Source organism: Corella eumyota, chromosome 5 (genome assembly GCF_963082875.1).
Source record: "Corella eumyota chromosome 5, kaCorEumy4.1, whole genome shotgun sequence".
NCBI lineage: Eukaryota > Metazoa > Chordata > Ascidiacea > Phlebobranchia > Corellidae > Corella > Corella eumyota.
In genome coordinates, this window is record NC_137494.1 from 3,617,864 (window position 1) to 3,637,819 (window position 19,956).

The window sequence follows — 19,956 nt, forward strand, 5'->3', positions numbered from 1 at the left end:
CTAAGCTTTGCAGAAGTAAAAACAAACCACTTATGTTTTATTTAGTAATTAGTTCAAGATAATGTATAATAATTACTGCATTTAAACCTTTCTAAAAAGCTTAAAACAAAATATATTTCAAAAATTTGTGAAATCTAAAATTTTTCACAACAACATGCGTTTCTTAATAAATTCACTCGAGCAGAACTTGAGCAAGTGAAAACCAGAAATTAAATGGTTTATCCTCAATCCTGCTAAAAAAATAAAAAAGGCATATAAAGCAATGTATTTAAAAAAACTAATTACATACGTTTTAACATACAGTAACTACATCAAAAAATAAAAAAAAAATAAATTCGACTTAGGTTAAAAAAGTAAATTATCACTACTAAATACATATATATTTTAAAAATACAAAAATATATTTAAACTTATATCGTAACTTAAAAAATGTACACAAAACCACACGCCTAATTTTAGAATACCAACCCGGACACCGTTACCACTCCATTCTTATTAGATTAACAATATTTGGGCCCTCATGTACCATGCTAGTGGGTAATACACAAGCTGTTATCTTGTTAAGTGGAAAAATGAATTGTACTTGAGTACAACAAATAACTCTAATGTAATTATGTTGAAGTATTCTTCTTTATTTGATATTTTATCTCAACATATTTTATTTTATTGTTGGCGTCAGTAGGCTTGTATATTTATTTGCAATATATATAAATTAAAAACATAAACAGCTAGTTGTAAGTTAGTTATAGTGTCTTAAAATTTATCGATTAAAACGAAGTATCTGAGATGTACAAAAAGGAAAAACAGAGAAGGGGTTCGTCTAGTTCCTATAGCGAAGAAAGCACAAGTTCGGACGTAAAAATTAAACATGATTCAGGGTCCGGACTTAAAACCAGAACTTTTCGGATTCCGTCACATGGAGACAACGTTGTGCAAGTAATATTAAAGTTTTTCAATATATTTTGTTTTTTGATTTAAATTTTAAAAAAGCGGTCATAAAAACCTCATTAAAAAGGTTAGGTTGCTATTCTATTGCATAGTAGACACTTTTACAGGATCTCAATCAGCAACGACTAACCGGTGAGTTCTGCGACATCACAGTCCTAGTAGAACATCAGAGATTTTCAGCTCACAAATGCGTTCTTGCTGCAAACAGTCCTTACTTCAAAAGTCTGCTTTCAACTGATAATGACGGGGTGTTTCTAAGGCATATTACAGCTGAAAGTTTTAGAGCTGTGCTACATTTTATGTACACTTCAAGGCTTCAGTTGGAGTCGAAAAATGTTCAGGATATTTTGTCGGCTGCCAAGTTTTTGCAAATTAAAGGGGTTGTGTCAATTTGCTGCAGGTATTTAAAAACAATGCTTAAAATATTTCAAAAAGATCTAGGATATAAAAACCAAATATTGACAGTTTTTTTTTATGAAAATAACACAAATTGCCTTAAATGCACGAGTTTAATTGTTAAAATGTCGTAACTAATGCGTGCTTTTAGGTTTGAATTCAAGTAAACTATTAAAAACATAAAGTTTTTATTAACTGGATATACCCTGTACAGATACTTGGAGTCGCAGATTCGAAATTTAGCTCGTGATTTTGACGGTAACAAGAACGGGGAAAACCCAGCTATTGTGTCACCAATGAACGGAGAACAACTTTTTCAAAGTCCAAGAATTGCTCCACAATTCGCTTATAACAACAACAACAATCAGATGTTTATGCAGGAGCCTATGATGACGTCACATGTGCCTAGTGAAGTCATGCAACCACATATGATGTCATTTTCCTCAGCGAGGCCGCTTGAAACGCCAGTGACGTACAATCCACAGCCTATGACATCACAATATGCGCCGCGGTTGAGTACCTTTAACAAAGGCCCGGGTGTGCGTAAAGCGTTCCAACCAAACCAATACAACCCCGTTCCTGGTAACCCCCCACAATGGACTAACCCCGATTACACCCCGTCCTTCTTTCCCTACTCCGGGCAGATCCCGAGCCGCAGGGGTCCAAATATAAACCCGCACGTGGCCGGACAACAAAGAGCTTTACCGATTAACCTTGGACCAGCGAAATCCGGACCCGGCAAGAACTTCTCGACAATGTCCACAGGAGGCGGCAAGGGGCGCAGGGGAATTCCCCAACAGAGAAGAAAAGCGACAACCCACGAAGCAGTAAGTGTGCATTGTTCTGTCGAAGGTAAATACGCATTAAACGCGAACGAACAAAGAAACTCGGCTGCCGACAAACCACCCTCGAGAAAAAGTCCAAACGCACAAAATAACCCCCCAAAACCTAAAACCATTCGACCAAAACTCTCGAGCATGAGTCCTGAAACAACATTTGATGTTGAAGCGGAAGATAGGTATTGGGGTGCTCACAAAACGTTTACAAAACAATAAGGGGCATTGTTACGTCATTCTGCAAACTTATAGATTTTAAAATTCTCCTTATTTATTTGATGTCACAGTCATTTCGTAGGCATAAGCGCTTATAGTTTAAAAAAACATATTAATAAAATTACATTTTTTTTTAATCATAACTTCATGTCCATTTAGTTGCTAATATTTTGTTTAGGCTTCATCAAGTTACGTTCCCAGCCGCTACCGACACCGATAGAAGAAATGACGTCACAATATCGATCTCAAAACAAGGGATATAAAATTGTTTTTTTTCAACACAACAAACTCTTTTAATCATTAGTTTAAACATTAGAATTAGTAAAATTTTAAATTATTTTCTGTCTGTATAGTTTTAATATTGCAATAATAAAAATGAAAAGGACATTGATTATTTTATTTTCAGTCACAACATCGAGAAACTACTTTAAAAAAATAAAATTCTAGTAAAAAAATTTTGGTGAAATATTTATTACGTCACAATACATGCCCTTGACTGCGTTTTAGAACGACCTTTACTAGTTTCTAGTGGTTTGACGTAATCAACTTCTTTTCCTAACCCTCCCTCCAACAACTTATTGATTATGACGTAACCCATTTTGGTGGTGACCATTATTCGGTCATCGTTCGTGATTGTTAACCCAGTCACGCTTGCGTAAACATATTGTGCGGTTACCAGTTCACCTACAACGACAAAAATATATGATTTTATTTTTTTTTTTACATTTTTTATCCTCGATGTGGGAAAGTCTACTTCACGACCTATAGAGTAACATCAGTTACCCCTACCCAGACTCTAGTTGCCTTTGTTAGTTTAAAATATTATTAATTAGAATTCTCCCGTAATTAAAAGTTGCTGATTATGTGTTAGCTCAGCATAAGTTTATACTGTTTATATTGCCTAACTAAAGGGCGCTACAGAATGAGAGGAGTGGGGATCAAACCCCGGACCTTACGTAGTAAAGACAAGAGTTATGACCACTACATCATGCTGGCGGTAAAAAATAGAAATCATGAATTTTAATATTTATTTTGTTTACAAACAAGTTTAACCAGCCGTAACATCATCCATTTGTTTATTTAAATAGTTCTTATTGTGACGTCAGAAATAAACACAACAAATTAGCTAAGTATTAAACATGGCTGGTTAAATTATAAATCTTCTAAAAGAAATGTTTCTAAACATCCTGAATTTAAATTTATGATAAATCGTCTAAACTTTTGCGTTTTATAACCTAGTTAGGAAGACTATTGCATTTTTTAATTTACTTTAATATTGCCTATTATTAAACTAGTTAAGTTAAAGCTAGCTTCAGATTTAGGCAAAGTAAAATCATGGACAGTGCTTCAAAATTGCAACTAGGCAACATAGCCGACGAAAGTCAAGATACTTTTAAAGAAGAAATTTCGGGAAGTGATAAAACTGCAACGAGTCAACGTCGCCAGGGACAAAAAAGTGTAAAGAAATACTTTTAGATAGTTGTTGGTTAATGTATTGATAACTACTTATAAATATTAATGTTTCTTTTTTCCTTTTAATAATTTTTTTACAGCGCTTGGCAACGTCGACTTCTCGCCAGAGCTTAGCTAGTAGAGGTAAATCTAGAATTCAAGATAGAGGAACAGAAAAAGATCAATCGAAAATCAATCTTGTTTTAAAGAAAACAGAATCAAGCACAACACAGAAAGATGGTGCTAAATCAACTACCCAGGACGGTTTCTTTAAGGTTTCTAACAATTTAAGCGTATTAAAAATACTTTTTACACTTAAGAACTTAAGAAGATAGAGACATAAAACTTCGTTAAGTTGGCTTTAAATTAAAAACAATACATCAACGTGTTATTTTCCAAATTATTTTTTTTTTATTAGACGAGACATCCTGACGTAAATCAGCCAATCAACAAAAACATCACAGATGCTAGGTTAAAAATAACCGAATAATTAATTGTAAAAAACAAATATACATATTTCTAACTTTTCGCCATTCTATAAACAGAAAGGCAAACCGATATGTGATAAGCATTGGTCCCAACTTTCAACTGGACTACCAAGAAATACAAAAAATTCTACAAATTCACTCAATTGGAATTCCACTTAAAGTATAAATTTTCAACCAAAATTTACTACCAAAAAAAATTTTAAAACTTCAAGAAAAACTGCGCCAGTGAAGCTTTAACTATAATATACAACCAACTTCAGAGTGCCACTATAAATCATTTTAATTTATATTTAAATCTTTTTAGATTTTATTTCGAGGTTCGGATTACAAAAAAGGGAGCACACCAGGAGTTCGAAGTATTTTTCATTGCCCTAAATGTCTCCAATATTGGGAGAAAACAGGGAAGTTACCGGATTCCTGTGACCATGTAAATTAAAAGAGATATTCAAAGATTAACTATCCGAATAAATTATTTAAATGAAATATTTGAATGTTAAGCATTGGGTTAAGTTTGTGTTAAAATCATATCTAAAATACTTTTTAAAATTGCTTTAGTTTTACAAATTAAAAAAAAACATCATTCTAGACAGCGCAAATGGTCACTGGCTCTTTAATCGAACTTGATCCCAACCAAGCTGCCAATCTTGTTGACGTCATACGATCGAGCAAAAAATTTGTGACGTCATCAGAACTCGAGAAAATTCTCCCGTCTTTGATGAGCGGGAAAAATGGCAACGAGATTTTAGATTCGCTCGATACCACGCCAAAATTTGACGAAAATTTGCTGATGATGATCTCATTTTTAAAAAACGAAGAAGATTTGAAAAATTTTTTAAAGGAGTTTGCTCTCGATAAAAGTTCAAAAGAAATTAATAATTTTCTTAAGATAATTGGATATTTAAGAAGCGCCGAGGAAAGGGCAGCTTTAATGCAACAATTGGTACCAATCCTAGGCGAAACTGAGAGATCAAAGTTATTAGAACTGATTTTTAGCTTTCGAAACACCGAAGAAATTACAGATTTTTATACGAAAATGGAAACATTGTCACCAGTGCAAAAAGAAAAATATTTGAAAAAAAAATTTCCCGAATCTAGTGAGCAAGAACGAAACGCTGTTATCAACTCGTTTGTTAACTCTGAAAACGTTTCAAATAACGCAGAAGAAAATTTCAAGAATTTTCTTCCAAACAGAACGCACGACGAAATTACAAATATCATGACGTCACTAATCTCATGCAAAAACGACGCAGAAAAACAGGAGATATTGAAACATGTTGCACCTCAACTGACTATAGGGGAAAAACAACAGCTCATCAATTCACTAACACCTAAAACTGACAATACATTAGCCATCGAGGAACTGTCAAAGTCTTTGTTTCCATATATATCTAAAGAGGAGATAAAAAAGTTGCTGCAGATCATGGATTTGTTAAAAGACAACGAAGTCGAAAAACAAAAAGTTTTGGAGAAATATTTTCCGGACAAAACTGACAAAGAACGGAAAATGATCATGGATTCAATAACACCACATTTAAAAAAAGATTATCAAGGTAGAATCAAATTTTTTTTCTTAAATTTATTTTCGAAAAAATAAGGCCAAACTTATAGCCAAACTTTTCAATTAAACACTATTTTTTAATATATTACTACCTCGTTCATTATACGAAGTATTTTTGTTCACAGATAATGCCAGTAATAAACAAGTAGCAGTACAACAAGCTCAGTCCTTAAGAAATAAAATACTGGGAGACGAATCAAAAGATTCAACCAAGCCAAAAATTAACAAGTTTAAAAGTATTGGATTTAGAGGAGCAGATGGTTGTTTTTACCCAGGGTTCTTTGCTAAAGATCCACAAAATCCAGAAGGACCAATGTTGTTTAAACCTCGAGGAAGAATTGACGACGACGGTTGCTTTCATTCTTACGAAGACAACGACAACTGTGACGTAAAATTTCCCAATTTAGAGCAGGCCATTGCAGCACAAAGTTCGTCAATTCTAGCCCAGAATTCAGCAGAATCGGTAGATTCGTCATCTACAAGTAGCTCTTCATCATCATCTGGCAGCAAATACAAATTTGCATTTCAAGAAGGTCAAGAGTTTAATTTAGCCTTAGCCTTCGAAAGCGGTCTTTGGTTTAGTAATGGTTCGTACTTAGCAGGTGTCTACGATGATAACGGTGATTTTAAGGCTAGTTGTCTAATCACAAAAGATGGGCACGTCATTCCAGGAGCTACTGATGGTTTGGGTCAGTTTATTTTAAATGCAGACTACAATGACGAAGGTGATGTTGTTACTAGTTCAACGCCTGTTGCTCAGGCAAGCGATTTAGACTTAAGAGCAGCTATAAACCAGATTTCAAATCTTCCAAAGATACCAAACGCAAACCAAATAAATGAAAGTACGAATTCGGATTGGACTTGTGTTAAAAATGGCGAAACCATCACGAACCCTTTAAAAATCACAGTGAAGAGTTCTCCACAAACAAAAATACAACAAGGCGCCAAAATAAGCCAAGAGACAAACAACAAAGATACGGGTATTGCAGTTGAAAATGAGCGAGACGAACTAAGCGTATATGTAGGAGGGGAATTAGGACCAGACGAGCTTTTATATCCTTATGGATCTTATTTAGACGATGGTTCGTTTAACCCAGGTAAAATATTGTTTTAACAAATACTTTTTTACATTAAATACCTTTTACTAAACGTTTTTTTTTTTAAGTATTATATCACTTTTTTATGAACTATTTTAGGTGGCTCTCCTGTTTTGGAAAATCTTACAGAACTACGAGACAAAAGTTCTGCTAGAGAAGCAGCAAAGAATTTTGAAACTAAGTTCGGGATCAAGATTCAAGAAAACACAAATTTAAATGAAACTGACCAAACTGATTTAAAAGAAGCTTTAAGAATGTTATCAGATTCAAAACTAGTTAATGAAACGGTAAGATTTTTTTGATAGCATTTTTAAAATGCCTAAAATTGTAACAAATTTTAATTTGGGTAAAATTTAAAGAGCAAAAATTTTAAAAAATTAGGTATTTTTTCATAACTATTTAATCACAAATATTTATATAAGCTTATTTAATTCCCCCCCCCCCCCCCCCCCCGCCCATTCATTTTAGTTTAATTTAAATATAAATACAGAGTGAAGAGAAACTTCCAGACACCTCTTTTCAGGAGGAGAATGGAGCAGAAAGTAGGAAAAGTGAGAGGAGAGTAAATGAGGATGGCACAAAACTTCATAGTAGAGAATCGTCAAGAATTTTCAACAGGTAAAACAAGATTATTAAAGCATTCAAGTAATGTCAAATTATTTCTTACAAAAATGTAAATCTAAAAACTAGTTAAGTAAGAATATAATTAAAATGCCTATTTGTAAAAATATATATTAAATATATATCTAAAAAAATAATTCAAATTTAGAAAAGTTGAAGGTTTGTCACGGACTCCTAGTTTGGTTTTAATGAAAGAAGTGAGTTCAGGAGAGTTAGTTGATACTAAAAAACCAACCAAGCCAGAAAGTTCGGTGAATTTAAAAACGGTCAACACCAATGTTAAGAACAGGACTGGAAAACCAACAACTAAGGCTGGAAGATTGGCTGATGCCTTTATGTGTAAGTTTGAGATCAGGATTTTTATTTTAAAGCTCAATCAATTAAGAGTTTTAGACTAAAATTGCAAAAAATTCTTTCTATGATTTTCAAGTTTACGTTATGTATTTTAGTGAAATGTTTAATTTTTCGAAATCCTAATTACTTGATTTTTTCCCACTTCTGTTATTTAATGAACATAAATTTTTTCATTGAATCCAAGCTCCTCAATTTGGTGAAAGTAAGGTAGGAGGAATAGGAACCTCAGGATCGCAAACAAACTTGTACAGAGACATTGTCACAAGATCTTCATTCACAGCTGACCGAGTTAAAAGTAAAGATGCATTAATGCTACAGAATGCTGCACCAAAGAAATCAACAGTAAGTAAATAACATATTTTAATCTATTTTTAGTTTTCTTCTAACTTTAAAAGTTGTTATAGAAAACCATTTCAAAAACCATAAACTGATTTACGGCAACCTCTAGCAAAGTTATACAGCAAACCATAAAATTTTAAATTATTTAAAACACAAATTTACATTTTAATCAACAGAACGTTGTTGAAAGTAAAACCACTCTAACTCAAGGAAGAAGACTTTCAACAACTAATACTGCAACAAACAGGCCAACAAGGCTCGTGAGTGCCACTGGTGGAGAGAGAAAAATGGCGGATCGGAAAAAAAGTTCACAGTTCAACATGGAACGTAAGATAATTTTTTTAATAAATCTGTTTTTATGACCTGGACATTAAAATCTTGAACATTCATTAACACAGATAAAAAACATAAAAGTTAAAAAAGTAATATCTATAACTCCTAACAATAACAACAAAAAACTTTTACAGACCCAAAATCCAGTACACCAGCTACAGTTGCTCGGCAAAGAGAAATTGAGAAGAAAACACGAAAGGAGAAGGAGGGTGTGAAGGCAAAATATCAGAATGCTGCTCATCACAGTGCATTAGGTGGTGGAAGTGCTGACCAGGATCAGGTTGATAAAAACTTGTTTAATAGTTGAAAAGAAATATTGAATCATTGTTTCCAAAGAAAACTTTGCACAGAAATCTATAAATCTTTTTATAAATTTACCATTTTTTGTGTTTTTAATGAACACCTATAAAATGGAACTGATAAGATTAAATATATAGGCTAATCAAAAAGTCAAAATATACTTTGATAAGATAGCAACACCAATAATTTTCTTAGTTAACTCTTGGAGGATCGAAAACAAGTCGAAGCACCCTCGGATCCCAACGCTCTTCTCGTCAATACATTCCTGGTGAAGATAACCAGCCACAAGAGCGTGCACCACGCATGAGAATGAACACAGGATCGATGGGACGAAAGACGTCGTCCCGAACCATGCAACAAAATTTACCTCAAATTGATGATGTTCTTGACAAGTTTTCAGTGCTTAATTTTACACAGAATTTTCGCTTCTCCTACTTTGCTGTACCAGGATATGTTAAAGAACATAACAACAAAGTCAAGGCCGGGGTTTTAAAGTTGCCAGATGTGGCGATCGTGAAAAAGAATGATGTTAAAAAGGATACGAAAAAAAAAAAGTCACATGAGAAGAATAGTTTGATGAGAAGGATTGAGAAACTTAACCAAATTGGCGAGGTTTAAGATTTTATAATTTAAGCTCTTTAATTTAACAGCGTACATTTTCTACATTATATTAATAGTATCTGTATATTTATACTAAGACTTCTTTAAGGTAAATTCCAACACCTATTTAATGTTTTTTTTTATACAGAAATTGAAAAAATGTTTTATCTTATTTTATATGTTTCCACTTATATTAACAAACTTTTTAAACTGCATCTATTGTTCTAAATTGCTTTTTTATTTTTTATTTTATTTCTACATTTATATTCTTCTTTTCTATACTTATCTAGCACTAGTTAGCGCTATCGGTTATTTTTTCAGTATTACAATAAAAATAATTTTACAATCTGACCTGTTTTGATGTCCCAAGCCTTAACCGACCTTTCATGTGACCCTGTGATCACATGATTACCATCGTGCATGAACGCACAACATGTCACACCTGACTGCATCAGCGAATCAAATATCATCTCATGGTTTAAAGACCATCCGTCATCCTTAAAAAAATTTAATTATAATTCAAATTTAAAGCCATATTTTTAAATATTATGGTATGCTAGTTGCTTGTAAAAGGGGACCAGAAGGTTTGGCCCGCAAAAAAACGCGGGGGGGTCGGCGACGAAATTGCCGCGTAAAATGTTAGGTTAAAAAAATTTTTTTACCTTAAAGCCCCACAGTCTCATTGCTTTTCCTTTTGAACCAGTAAACAATAAATTATTATCCTCATTTAACCTCACACAAGTAAGAGGACTCTTGTGCACATCTAGTGTTTGAATTAATTCCCAATTGGCTTGTGACAAATTATGTTTTATGATGTAAACAAGACAATTATCAGTTCCAACAAATACTTGAATTTCATCTGAAATTTCATTGCCTAAACAAACTGTAGAAATACGACCAATTAAATTTAACTTTTTAGCAGAAATCTTGCTCAGAAGATGTAAATCGTCCATGTGTACAAGATTTATCCAATCAGAATCATCGATTTGGTCACATGACACAGCTAGTATATATTGACCATCACAGCTTGCAGACATGTTAGAGATAGGTTGGGTCAGTTTTAAGTTTTGTATTTTTGGTCGAATTCTTTTTGGAGATAATTTTCTGGGTTTCACGAATGGATTTGCTTTTTTGTAAATCCCACCCATGTTTGTGCTGTAAATAATTTCTTTGGAATTATTAGAAAACAAAACACAAGACGCCTCCACTTCATCATTTAAGTTTTTGTCTTTAATTAAAATATTCTCAACGTTTTCATAATTCTCGGTGGCTAAAAAATGAATTGCAATTTTCTGTTCATGGTTGTCAATATTTGCCAAATATTTTCCACATTTACTAATTGCATTTTTGTTTAGTTCAAAGTCAAATGAAAAAGGTTCTTTAACAATTTTCTTTCGGTTCAAGTTCCATAACTTTAAATAAAATACCTAAAAGAGATATAAGTTCAGGAAATCAGAACTTTGAAACACAAAAATAAGCATAGTTTAAAAACATATTATAACCACGAAGTATATATGCCCTGACTGCCTGACTGTTTAAAAACACCGGCAGCTTGGTGTAGTGGTAAGAACACTTGCTACCCCACCATGAGGTCGTGGGTTTAATCCCCACTGCTCTCATGCTGTACTGCCCTTGAGTAAGGCGCTATAAACGGTATGAACTCCTGCTGAGCCAGCACTTAATCAGCAGCATAATTACCAGGCAAATATAATCTATAATATCCCAAACTGCCACAGGCAACTCGAGACTGGGTCGGAGTAACTGATGTTACTCTATGTTTAAGTCGCGCATTCGACTTTCCCACATCGAGGATAAAGATATATACAAAAAAATATATATATACCTTTACGTTTGTATATTTACCTTATTAGAAGCTGAGATGAGAACTTGATTAACAAGAAACAAATAATCAACAGACGCCCCCATTCCAGTAATCACTTCACTGAGTTTCAAACTTAAAAGTTTTCCTGCCAAACTCCAAACTGATATGATCTGATCTTTGCTTCCCACTATTAGTGATGTGTCATTTTGGAACAAAAGGGATGTAACATCACCATGGTGATATGAAAGGAAAGCCTGATCCTAAAGATAAACAACATTAAAAATATTAAATGCTATGAATAGGCTATACAATGAAACTTAGTGGACAATACACATATGTATGTCTAAATTTTAAGCCTACATAATAAATAAAACTAAGGTTGTAGTTCATGAGTAAAGTATTGCTTGTAAATATAAGTTGCAATTGGAAATACTATAAAAAAGAGTCAAGTGAAAACCAAAATTCTTAAAAATATTGTTGATTTTTTATACTAGCACTAAATATCAGATGAAAATTATAAAACACTGATTACTAACCTTTATTGAATTATTCTGAAGCCTAAAAACTTTGACAGAATTTCCAACACCACATGCCACAATGTGACCACTTGGTGACACCGCAGAGACATTACTTTCTGGCAAATTTAATTTAGAAATTTGAGTTCCAGTTTCTGTATTTGATATAGTGACATCACCAGTGTTGAATGCAGTGATTATTTGATTTTCACGAACAAAAATGTTTGTAACTTTAGAATTTTGTTGACCAGGACTTTTAAAGGAGTAAACTTCTGCGCCTTAATTTAAAACATAATTTAATTTGTTTTTTTTGTCATTATTTTTTATGTATACACTATTATTATCCAAAACTACTATATCTTGGTATTTTACTGTTCAAAAGTTAACACATTTAAATAAAGATTTTAGTTCACCTTTTTTAATTGACCAACAAACACAACTCCCATCTTTATAACCCGCAAACAATAGGTCATTATCGTTTATTATGACATCACAAGTTAAAACATGTCCCCTGTTTAACTTTGCTGAACATTCTAGGGTACTTAGGTTCCAAATATTTATCTAAATAGCATTTAAAATAAGTTAATACAAAGTTTTAGTGAAAATTTATTTTTTAATTTATTTTTTTTTATTTTAGTTTTTTTTGTATATATCTTTATCCTCGATGTGGGAAAGTCGAATGCGCGATTTAAACATAGAGTAACACAAGTTACTCCGACCCAGTCTCGAGTTGCCTGTGGCAATTTTTGATATTATAGAGACTATAATTGCTTAGTAATTATGCTGCTGATTAAGTGCTGGCTCAGCAGGAGTTCATACCGTTTATAGTGCCTTATTCAAGGGCGCTACAGCATGAGATCAGTGGGGATTGAACCCACGACCTCATGTGTGGTGTAGCAAGAGTTCTTACCACTAAACCACGCTGCCGGTAGATCTAATTTTACCTGGTTTCCACTAGCTGAAATCAAAGCGTTTCCGTCAAGTGTAAATTTCATGCTGGCATGATCCTTATAATCAGAATGATCCTCGTTTAATCTTGCAACCCTGCTTCCAGTATCAAGATTAAAAATATGAATTGTGTTATCACAAGCACCAGATGCTACTCTTAAACCTAACAAATAAAAAGATTATCTTTAAAAGACACTTATTTAGGCCTAAAACTGGTTAGAGAAATTTTAAAATTATAATGAAACAATTAATAACCATGTGTTGCCATGCAGAGAATAGCTCCATCATGTGCTTTAATTGAGTGAATAACCTCATCGCGACCAACTTCCCATGCCATTAACTCTCCACCACATGAGGCTGCCACAAGTATGGAGTCAGACATTGTCACACAACTTACAGATTTGCTCAATCCAGTTAGTGTGGTGCGTAGTGGACCACCTACAAAAAGTTAATTTATATTCAATTTAATAAAATAAAAATTATGACATTTACAAGTTTTGAATGTTAATGATTACTGATATATCATTCTCTTTAGGCCAAAATTAGCTAAAGCATAGAGACTTAAAGACTAGACTAAAGTAACATCTGTTACATAGAATTAAGCTGTAAAATAAGACCTATAAAATCAAGAGAATGATATGAGTCAAGAGTTTTTAAACAAGTCCCAATAAAAGTTAAAATCTTCTTAAAATATTTTTTATTTTTTACCAGGAGGCTGAAAACAGCCTGATAAAGGCACAAAAGAGAATCCAACTTCTTTTTTTAATTCTCTTCTACATTCTCTTACTAATTTTCCAATAGTGTTGGGAAAAGTATTCTCAAAGTAAGCCAAGCGACCAAATAGTTCACAACAAATACTGTTTTGTACACCACCTAAAATCAAACCAGAAATTAGTATTTTATTTGTTTTAAAAATGTTTTAATTCAGTAAAGGTCAACTCATCACTTTTAAAAAATTTGTTAAATAAACTTTATTAAAAAAAAATTTAAATTTAATTACCTGAAAATTCTAACGTGGGCTTTGCCAGTTTAATTGTATCCCTAATTAATAAAATTCCAGTCTCTTGTATCTTTTCAAGAATCATGTCTAAGTCATCCAACAGATCTATTAATAATGTAAAAAATATTAATATAAGTTAAAAAATTATTTTAAGAATAAAAAATTTTTAACTAAGAAAAGTTAAAAATTTAAACCTTTGATAGAGGAAGCATAAATATTTGTTGTAATCCAATCTAGATTGAACACAACTTCATTGAATAAAATGTCCCATTTTTCACTGTTAAGTAAATGAAAAGGAAGTTCGTTTAATTTACGATGGTTGTAAATTTCTTTTCCAAACTCCAAAGGCTAAAAACAATTTTAAGCAATTTTATTTCGTGATTAAAAAAATAATTTCAATTTAAAATAACTGTTTTAGAGTTATTAATTTAATAAAATTTTAGACTTTTCAACTGTATTGACAATTAAATAAATATTTTATTTTATCAAAATAAAAAAACACAACATAAATTCCTAAAAAAATCTCCAAATCCCTTTTACTTTAACGGTATTACTAACCTTTTTAATTTTTTTTTTTATAAAAAATTCTAATATATTATTTAACAAAATAAGCAAAAAAATAAAAAAATAAATTTCATTAGTTATTTATTTTAAATAAAATACAAAGACTTTTTACCTGAGAAGAAACTTTTCTGTCGGTTTCAATAGTTTCATTGTTCCAAATTTTTAGTTTTAATTTTTTCTTTTTTCCATCAGCCCACATTCCTAAGAAATATTCGGCCAAGTTTTCGTGGATCAACTTTTTCGTGGAATTTGTTAAATATTTTTCCCTTGCTACTTCAATAAATTGCCTGTTTAAAAATACATAAGATAATAGAAAAATAAAATTGTAACTAGTCATTTTAATTCAAATGTAATTACTATTTTAATGTACAATAAATTGCATCTTTAAAATGACTGAAACTACTAGAAAATAATATTAAAATAGTAACTACTCACTTTAAATAAAATTAATTTTTTTTAATTTTTACTGTGATTTTAAAAAGATAATAAGTTGAAGATACCGGTGGTATAATGCGAGAACAGTGTTCTTGACCGCTTGCCTTTCCACAATATCAGAGCCAAGCTTGTAACGCAATCGTGACCACAACAGAGGTGGCATTCTAACTACAGATTTAGATGAGGGTGGCCAATGCAAATAAGTTTGATCTAGCAGCTCGTCATCCAATGAGAGTAGATCATTTAATTCAATTTCAGTAATACCATTCCTGGGTAAAATCAGAAGTGTAAAAATTACAATAAATATTTAAAAGTAATTCTATTTTGAAATGCTATAAATTAAACAAACATTTATATTAATATATTGTCCATAAGGCTACAGAAATATTCTTAGTAAGTAAAAGTTTAAACCATTTATCTACATATTTATACTTTAATTTATTTTCAAACTTACTTTGAAGCCACCAAATAACCCATAGCTCTGCTAACGAACAAGTTTCCGTGTTGCTTTTCTAAATAGTTGAAATATCGATGGATAGCTCCCTGTGTTGTGTCATTTAAAACCAAGTTGTTTAACTCAGTATAGGAGTGCCATCGTATTGCCTCGTCAAATGCAAGCTTAAGGAAAATATGTTAAAGAGTTTAATAATTTGACTAACTTTTAAATAAATTCAAAAAAGTTATAAAATATCTTTTTTTTTAAGAAAAATTATTTATACTGTAACTGAAAGTACACATTATACTCTACAATTGGCAAAGCAAAAAAATATGGTTTTAAATTAGAGTTGGTACCTTTAAAAATAAGGGTTGTGGTGTCTTTTTAAAAGCGTCCATCACCAGTTTATGTTGCTCCTCAGTTAGCGAACGATTCACATTCGCCAACCAAGTATTTAAGATTTCTATCCCAGTAATTTCATCCAACTCTTGTACTTCAATTAAATTAGTTTGAGGCAAAGTGCGCTCCAAGATTTGAAGAATATTTAAACTTGGGTTGGGTAAGGTTGAAAGTAAGATTGAAATATTAGTAGGTAATGTTTTTGGCAACCAATTTAACCTGTTAGAAAGATTAATAAAAAGTGTTAAAAAATTATGGTAGCTTTCCTTCTATTGAATTTGGAAAAAAACAATGTTTAGTAAGTATTAATAAAATTACAAGTTAAACAAATCATTATTTTTAAATAAACAAATTGTTTTTCCTTACCTTAATGCCCCATCTAAACTAGATAATTGGTCCAAAGAGTCAAAAAATATAATCAGTTTTCTTTTTTTCTCTTCTTTGCTAAGTATTAAACTCACTTCATCAAGTAAGAGTAAAAACTTTTGTACAACGCTTGTGGAGTTTTGAAGTATATAAGAAGGGGGTGGGGGGAGATTAAATACTTCACTGACTTGTAAAATAACACCCTGTAAGACATTTTTTTTAATACTAAGTATATATATTAAACATGGAATAAAAAATGTAAGCATTGTTTATAAATTGTATAACTTTAAAAATAATTTAAATTAAATTTTGTCCACAATATATTTAAGGAAAAAAATTGTAACAAAAAAACATTACGACAAAAGTTGGATAAAAAAATATATAGGGTATATAAATTTATAGAAAATTTTATGAACCTGTAAAACATTGTGGATATGAGATGATGTTGGCGAAGACCCCAAAAATCTGTACACCAAAATATCTTCGCTTGAGCGTGACTGTGTAGTTTTAATTATCATAGCAACTAAACAAGTTTTTCCACGACCTGATTTGCCATATAAAACAACTGGGTGACAAGTCGTATTATCAATCAGGATTTTCAAAATATATTCTGGGTGAAGAATACAAAAAAATTAGCTATTTTAAAATTTAAATAAAGGTGTAGTGTAGAGCTTAGAACACCTGGTTTTGCTATGCAAGGTCCTTGGTTTAATAACCACCAAATTTAGACCATAGTATCACACCCAAAACCAGTTGGTAGGATAATTTTCAAGATATTATAATTAAATATTTCTTAAACTATAAAAGTGACTTGAGACTAAGTTGGGGTAACAAATGTTATACTATGTTTAAGACTTTAAGTTATCCATTCCACATTTAGGATAAATAAATAAGAGAAAAAAAGTTAAACTAGTTAAACATTTGCAAGTGTTGTCCATAAAAAAATTTCTTGATATAAAAAATTAAAGCCTACCAATTAAAGTCTTTCTTCCACAGAATGATTTGCATTTAGTTTGGCAGAACAGAGCTTGGTGAGTAACCTCTTTTAGTAACCAATCATCTTTCTTCTTACTATTCTCATTTGTGCTAAGACTAACTTTGTTGGAAAGTTCAATTGAATGTTTTAAGTCATCAACAAAATCCACACAAAATTTGGTAAGGTACTGAGAATGTTTTTCTTTGCTTATTCCTTTAAAATAAAATACAGTAAGGACAAAAAAAAAAAAAAAAAATTTAATAATTGAATTAATTAATATTTTACTTACCGTTTTGATCAAGCCATTCCAGCAAATATAACTTGATATTTTCGTTATTATCTTTCATGTAATCCCCAATTCCATCTTTTAAGTTGTTTAATAATTTCTAAAATCAAACGTAGACGACATAAATAATATTATTAACAACACGTGCTTGTACGTCACGTGTTTGTCTTAATATAGGGAATTTCCCTAAACTTCAGAAAACTTAAAAGTAACAAAATTTAGAAAATAAAAAGTTTATTTTTAATGAATAATAACCAACCTGAGCTTCTTCGTCAACGTGTCCCAAATTATCTTTCATATCAAGATACTTTTGAGCTAATTCTTCTTCGGAAAAATCGTTTATTCCGTTTATTTCCCGGCGGTAAACATGCGAGATTTCCTTTGATTCTGATTGGCTTAAAAGTCCTTCTTCGATTTCGGATTCCGTTACTAAAAATATTTGAATTTTTAAAAAATCTTAAATTTCGCTTGACCGGCAGCGTGATGTAGTGGTCAGAACACTTGCTACATTACATGAAGTCCTGGGTTCGACCCCCACTGCTCTCATGCTGCAACGCCGTATTCAGTATAAACTTTTGCTAAACCAACACTCAATCAGCAGCATAACTACTGGGCAATACTTATCTATTATGTCCCAAACTGCCAAAGGCAACTCAAGACTGAGTCTGATTAGCTGTTGTTATGTTTAGGTTTCTATGTTTAGGTCGTAAAGTTGACATTTATTTATCCACATTAAGGATAAATATGTGTGAAAAAAGTTTTAATCTCGTATTTACCTGATTTAAAATACTGGTCACCATCTGATTGGCTAATAATTTCACGCTCCATTGCAAGCTTAGCGTACTCACGAATCACTTCGGCCAAGCGCTCTGACGTCACTGACCATTTCTCCCGATCCTCGTTTCGCTTTGTGACGTTGTCGGGACTGACGTCATCATAATAGCGATACAGCTTCGTGATTGGTTGTAGGACATAAAAGGGCGGAACAATGTTGTCGTCTCGTTCGTACCTTAAACAAAGAACCTTATGACGTCACATAATAAGTACAAAATATAAAAAAACAAGTCATACAATGTATTTCTTTTATATTTTTGCCAAAATAAAACAAAACATTAATAAAGAATTTTTTTTCTGTAAAATATTTGATGATTACCAAGTTTTTAACAACTCAGAGTCTTCTGAGTTTGTTTCTTTAGCAAGTTGGACAAATGTTTTAAAGTGTTCTACGTTTATAGAAGAAGGTATAGGTCGCCAACCATATCTGTTCCCCATAAAAACCTAAAAAAATTAACAATTTAAATTTGTGATATTTTTAACCAGTCAGAAATATAAAAAAAGGTAATTCGATTTTACAATATTTCAGTATCGGTATAAGTCAAAAATGAAAGTATATTATTAATTTATTTTTAATTACCACGAAGTATGGGCCAGCTGAAAATCTCTTACAGGTTTGAATCTCTTTTAAACACAAATCGCAAGTAGAATGATCAACTGAAGCCGAACCTTGTATTCCCCATCTCATATCCATCGCCTGTCAATCAAATGACGTCACAATTTAAAGAGTTTTTAATATAAACTGATTTTAGGTAAAAACATTTAAAATAAAAACATAATTTACCGTTTAAAACCTTTTTTTTAACATTTACCAAAGTTTTAAAAATAATTAAAATGGTAACCTGAAATTCAAGGCCAATTTTCTGGCAGAATGACTGCAGAACCGGGTAGGCTTTTTCAAGCAGAATGTCCCGTTCATCTTTCATATCTAACATTAAAAAAAAGTTTATAATTCTGCTTTTATTATTTTTGTTTGTCATTAAATAACATTATTCATCAAATAATATTTAATTTCGATTTTACCTAACAAAAACAGACTGAAAAATAAGGTAAAATAAAAATTAGCAGTAGGCCTCTTCGTCAATTTATTAATATTTTGTACTATTTTCAGTTTAGTAATCTTTTGGATAATTTGAACTATTACCTGCAAATGTCGAACTAATAAACACTCTTACTACGTTCGATTTTTCTGATTTCGTTATTTCAACTTCATTTCCAGAAAATAACAACTTTCGTTTATCCATGATTACCCTTTATAATTTTAGCTCATTTTTTTAACTATCTTATTGTAACTTACTAAAAAAGAAAAATCTTGTTTACCTTTAACAAGGAAATGACGACAGACTATATACGAATACAAAAACACGATACAAAATCTATTGCAAATCAGCTTTAAAACAATAATAAACAGTCAACTATCTTGAGATAGACTATCTCTCTTAGTTTTACTGAGGTCATGTGTATGGCGCATAACCAAGCCTGTTGTAATAGTATTCTTACGATTTTGCCTTGCTTTATGTTATATTTTGAAACTGTTTGCGGTGTTATAGCGGTCAAACAAAAGCTTTCTTTGTACCCTTTCACCTTGTTTTCTATTCATGTATTTTTATACGCTGAATAATATTATAACATCAAAATAATATTATAACAGTAAAACATCGATAGAAAATGTAGTTATATATAACCAAAACATTTTAAAAACTCACAGGTGAAAAGCCGTACATATTTACGCCGAATTTTTGGTTTATTCTCGATATTTTATTATTTTTGAAAATATCAAAAGTTAAAAATTGGAAAAAAATTATAAATTAATTACGAATAGGTTGCCTAATTTAGT

At 31.5% G+C, this 19,956-nt stretch overlaps 1 protein-coding gene across 1 annotated transcript; it reads right to left on the reverse strand.

The window, feature by feature from the left end:
• Positions 1-2,779: 2,779 nt before the first annotated feature.
• On the reverse strand, positions 2,780-19,363 carry LOC145752667 (NACHT domain- and WD repeat-containing protein 1-like). Its single transcript, XM_082568981.1, has 25 exons — positions 19,264-19,363; positions 18,962-19,047; positions 18,700-18,816; positions 18,439-18,563; positions 18,062-18,294; positions 17,545-17,714; positions 17,289-17,385; positions 16,997-17,212; positions 16,440-16,633; positions 16,024-16,226; positions 15,615-15,876; positions 15,277-15,440; positions 14,888-15,091; positions 14,500-14,674; positions 14,018-14,171; positions 13,824-13,928; positions 13,532-13,696; positions 13,079-13,261; positions 12,820-12,986; positions 12,289-12,436; positions 11,897-12,153; positions 11,402-11,620; positions 10,201-10,965; positions 9,891-10,035; positions 2,780-3,080 (listed from the first exon to the last, which is right to left on the reverse strand). The coding sequence occupies exons 1-25, from the start codon at positions 19,361-19,363 to the stop codon at positions 2,869-2,871; spliced, it is 4,866 nt and encodes a 1,621-aa protein (XP_082425107.1). The 3' UTR covers positions 2,780-2,868.
• Between the last annotated feature and the right edge of the window lie 593 nt (positions 19,364-19,956).

What these genes read in the sequence shown, in the direction of transcription:
- LOC145752667 (XM_082568981.1), bottom strand. Translation starts at nt 19,363, where the DNA reads ATGGATAAACGAAAGTTGTTATTTTCTGGAAATGAAGTTGAAATAACG. An exon ending in GGTTATTTGGTGGCTTCAAA is followed by an intron (nt 15,092 to 15,276) that starts GTAAGTTTGAAA and finishes GATTTTACCCAG; the next exon opens with GAATGGTATTACTGAAATTG. An exon ending in TTGTTGGTCAATTAAAAAAG is followed by an intron (nt 12,154 to 12,288) that starts GTGAACTAAAAT and finishes TTTTAAATTAAG; the next exon opens with GCGCAGAAGTTTACTCCTTT.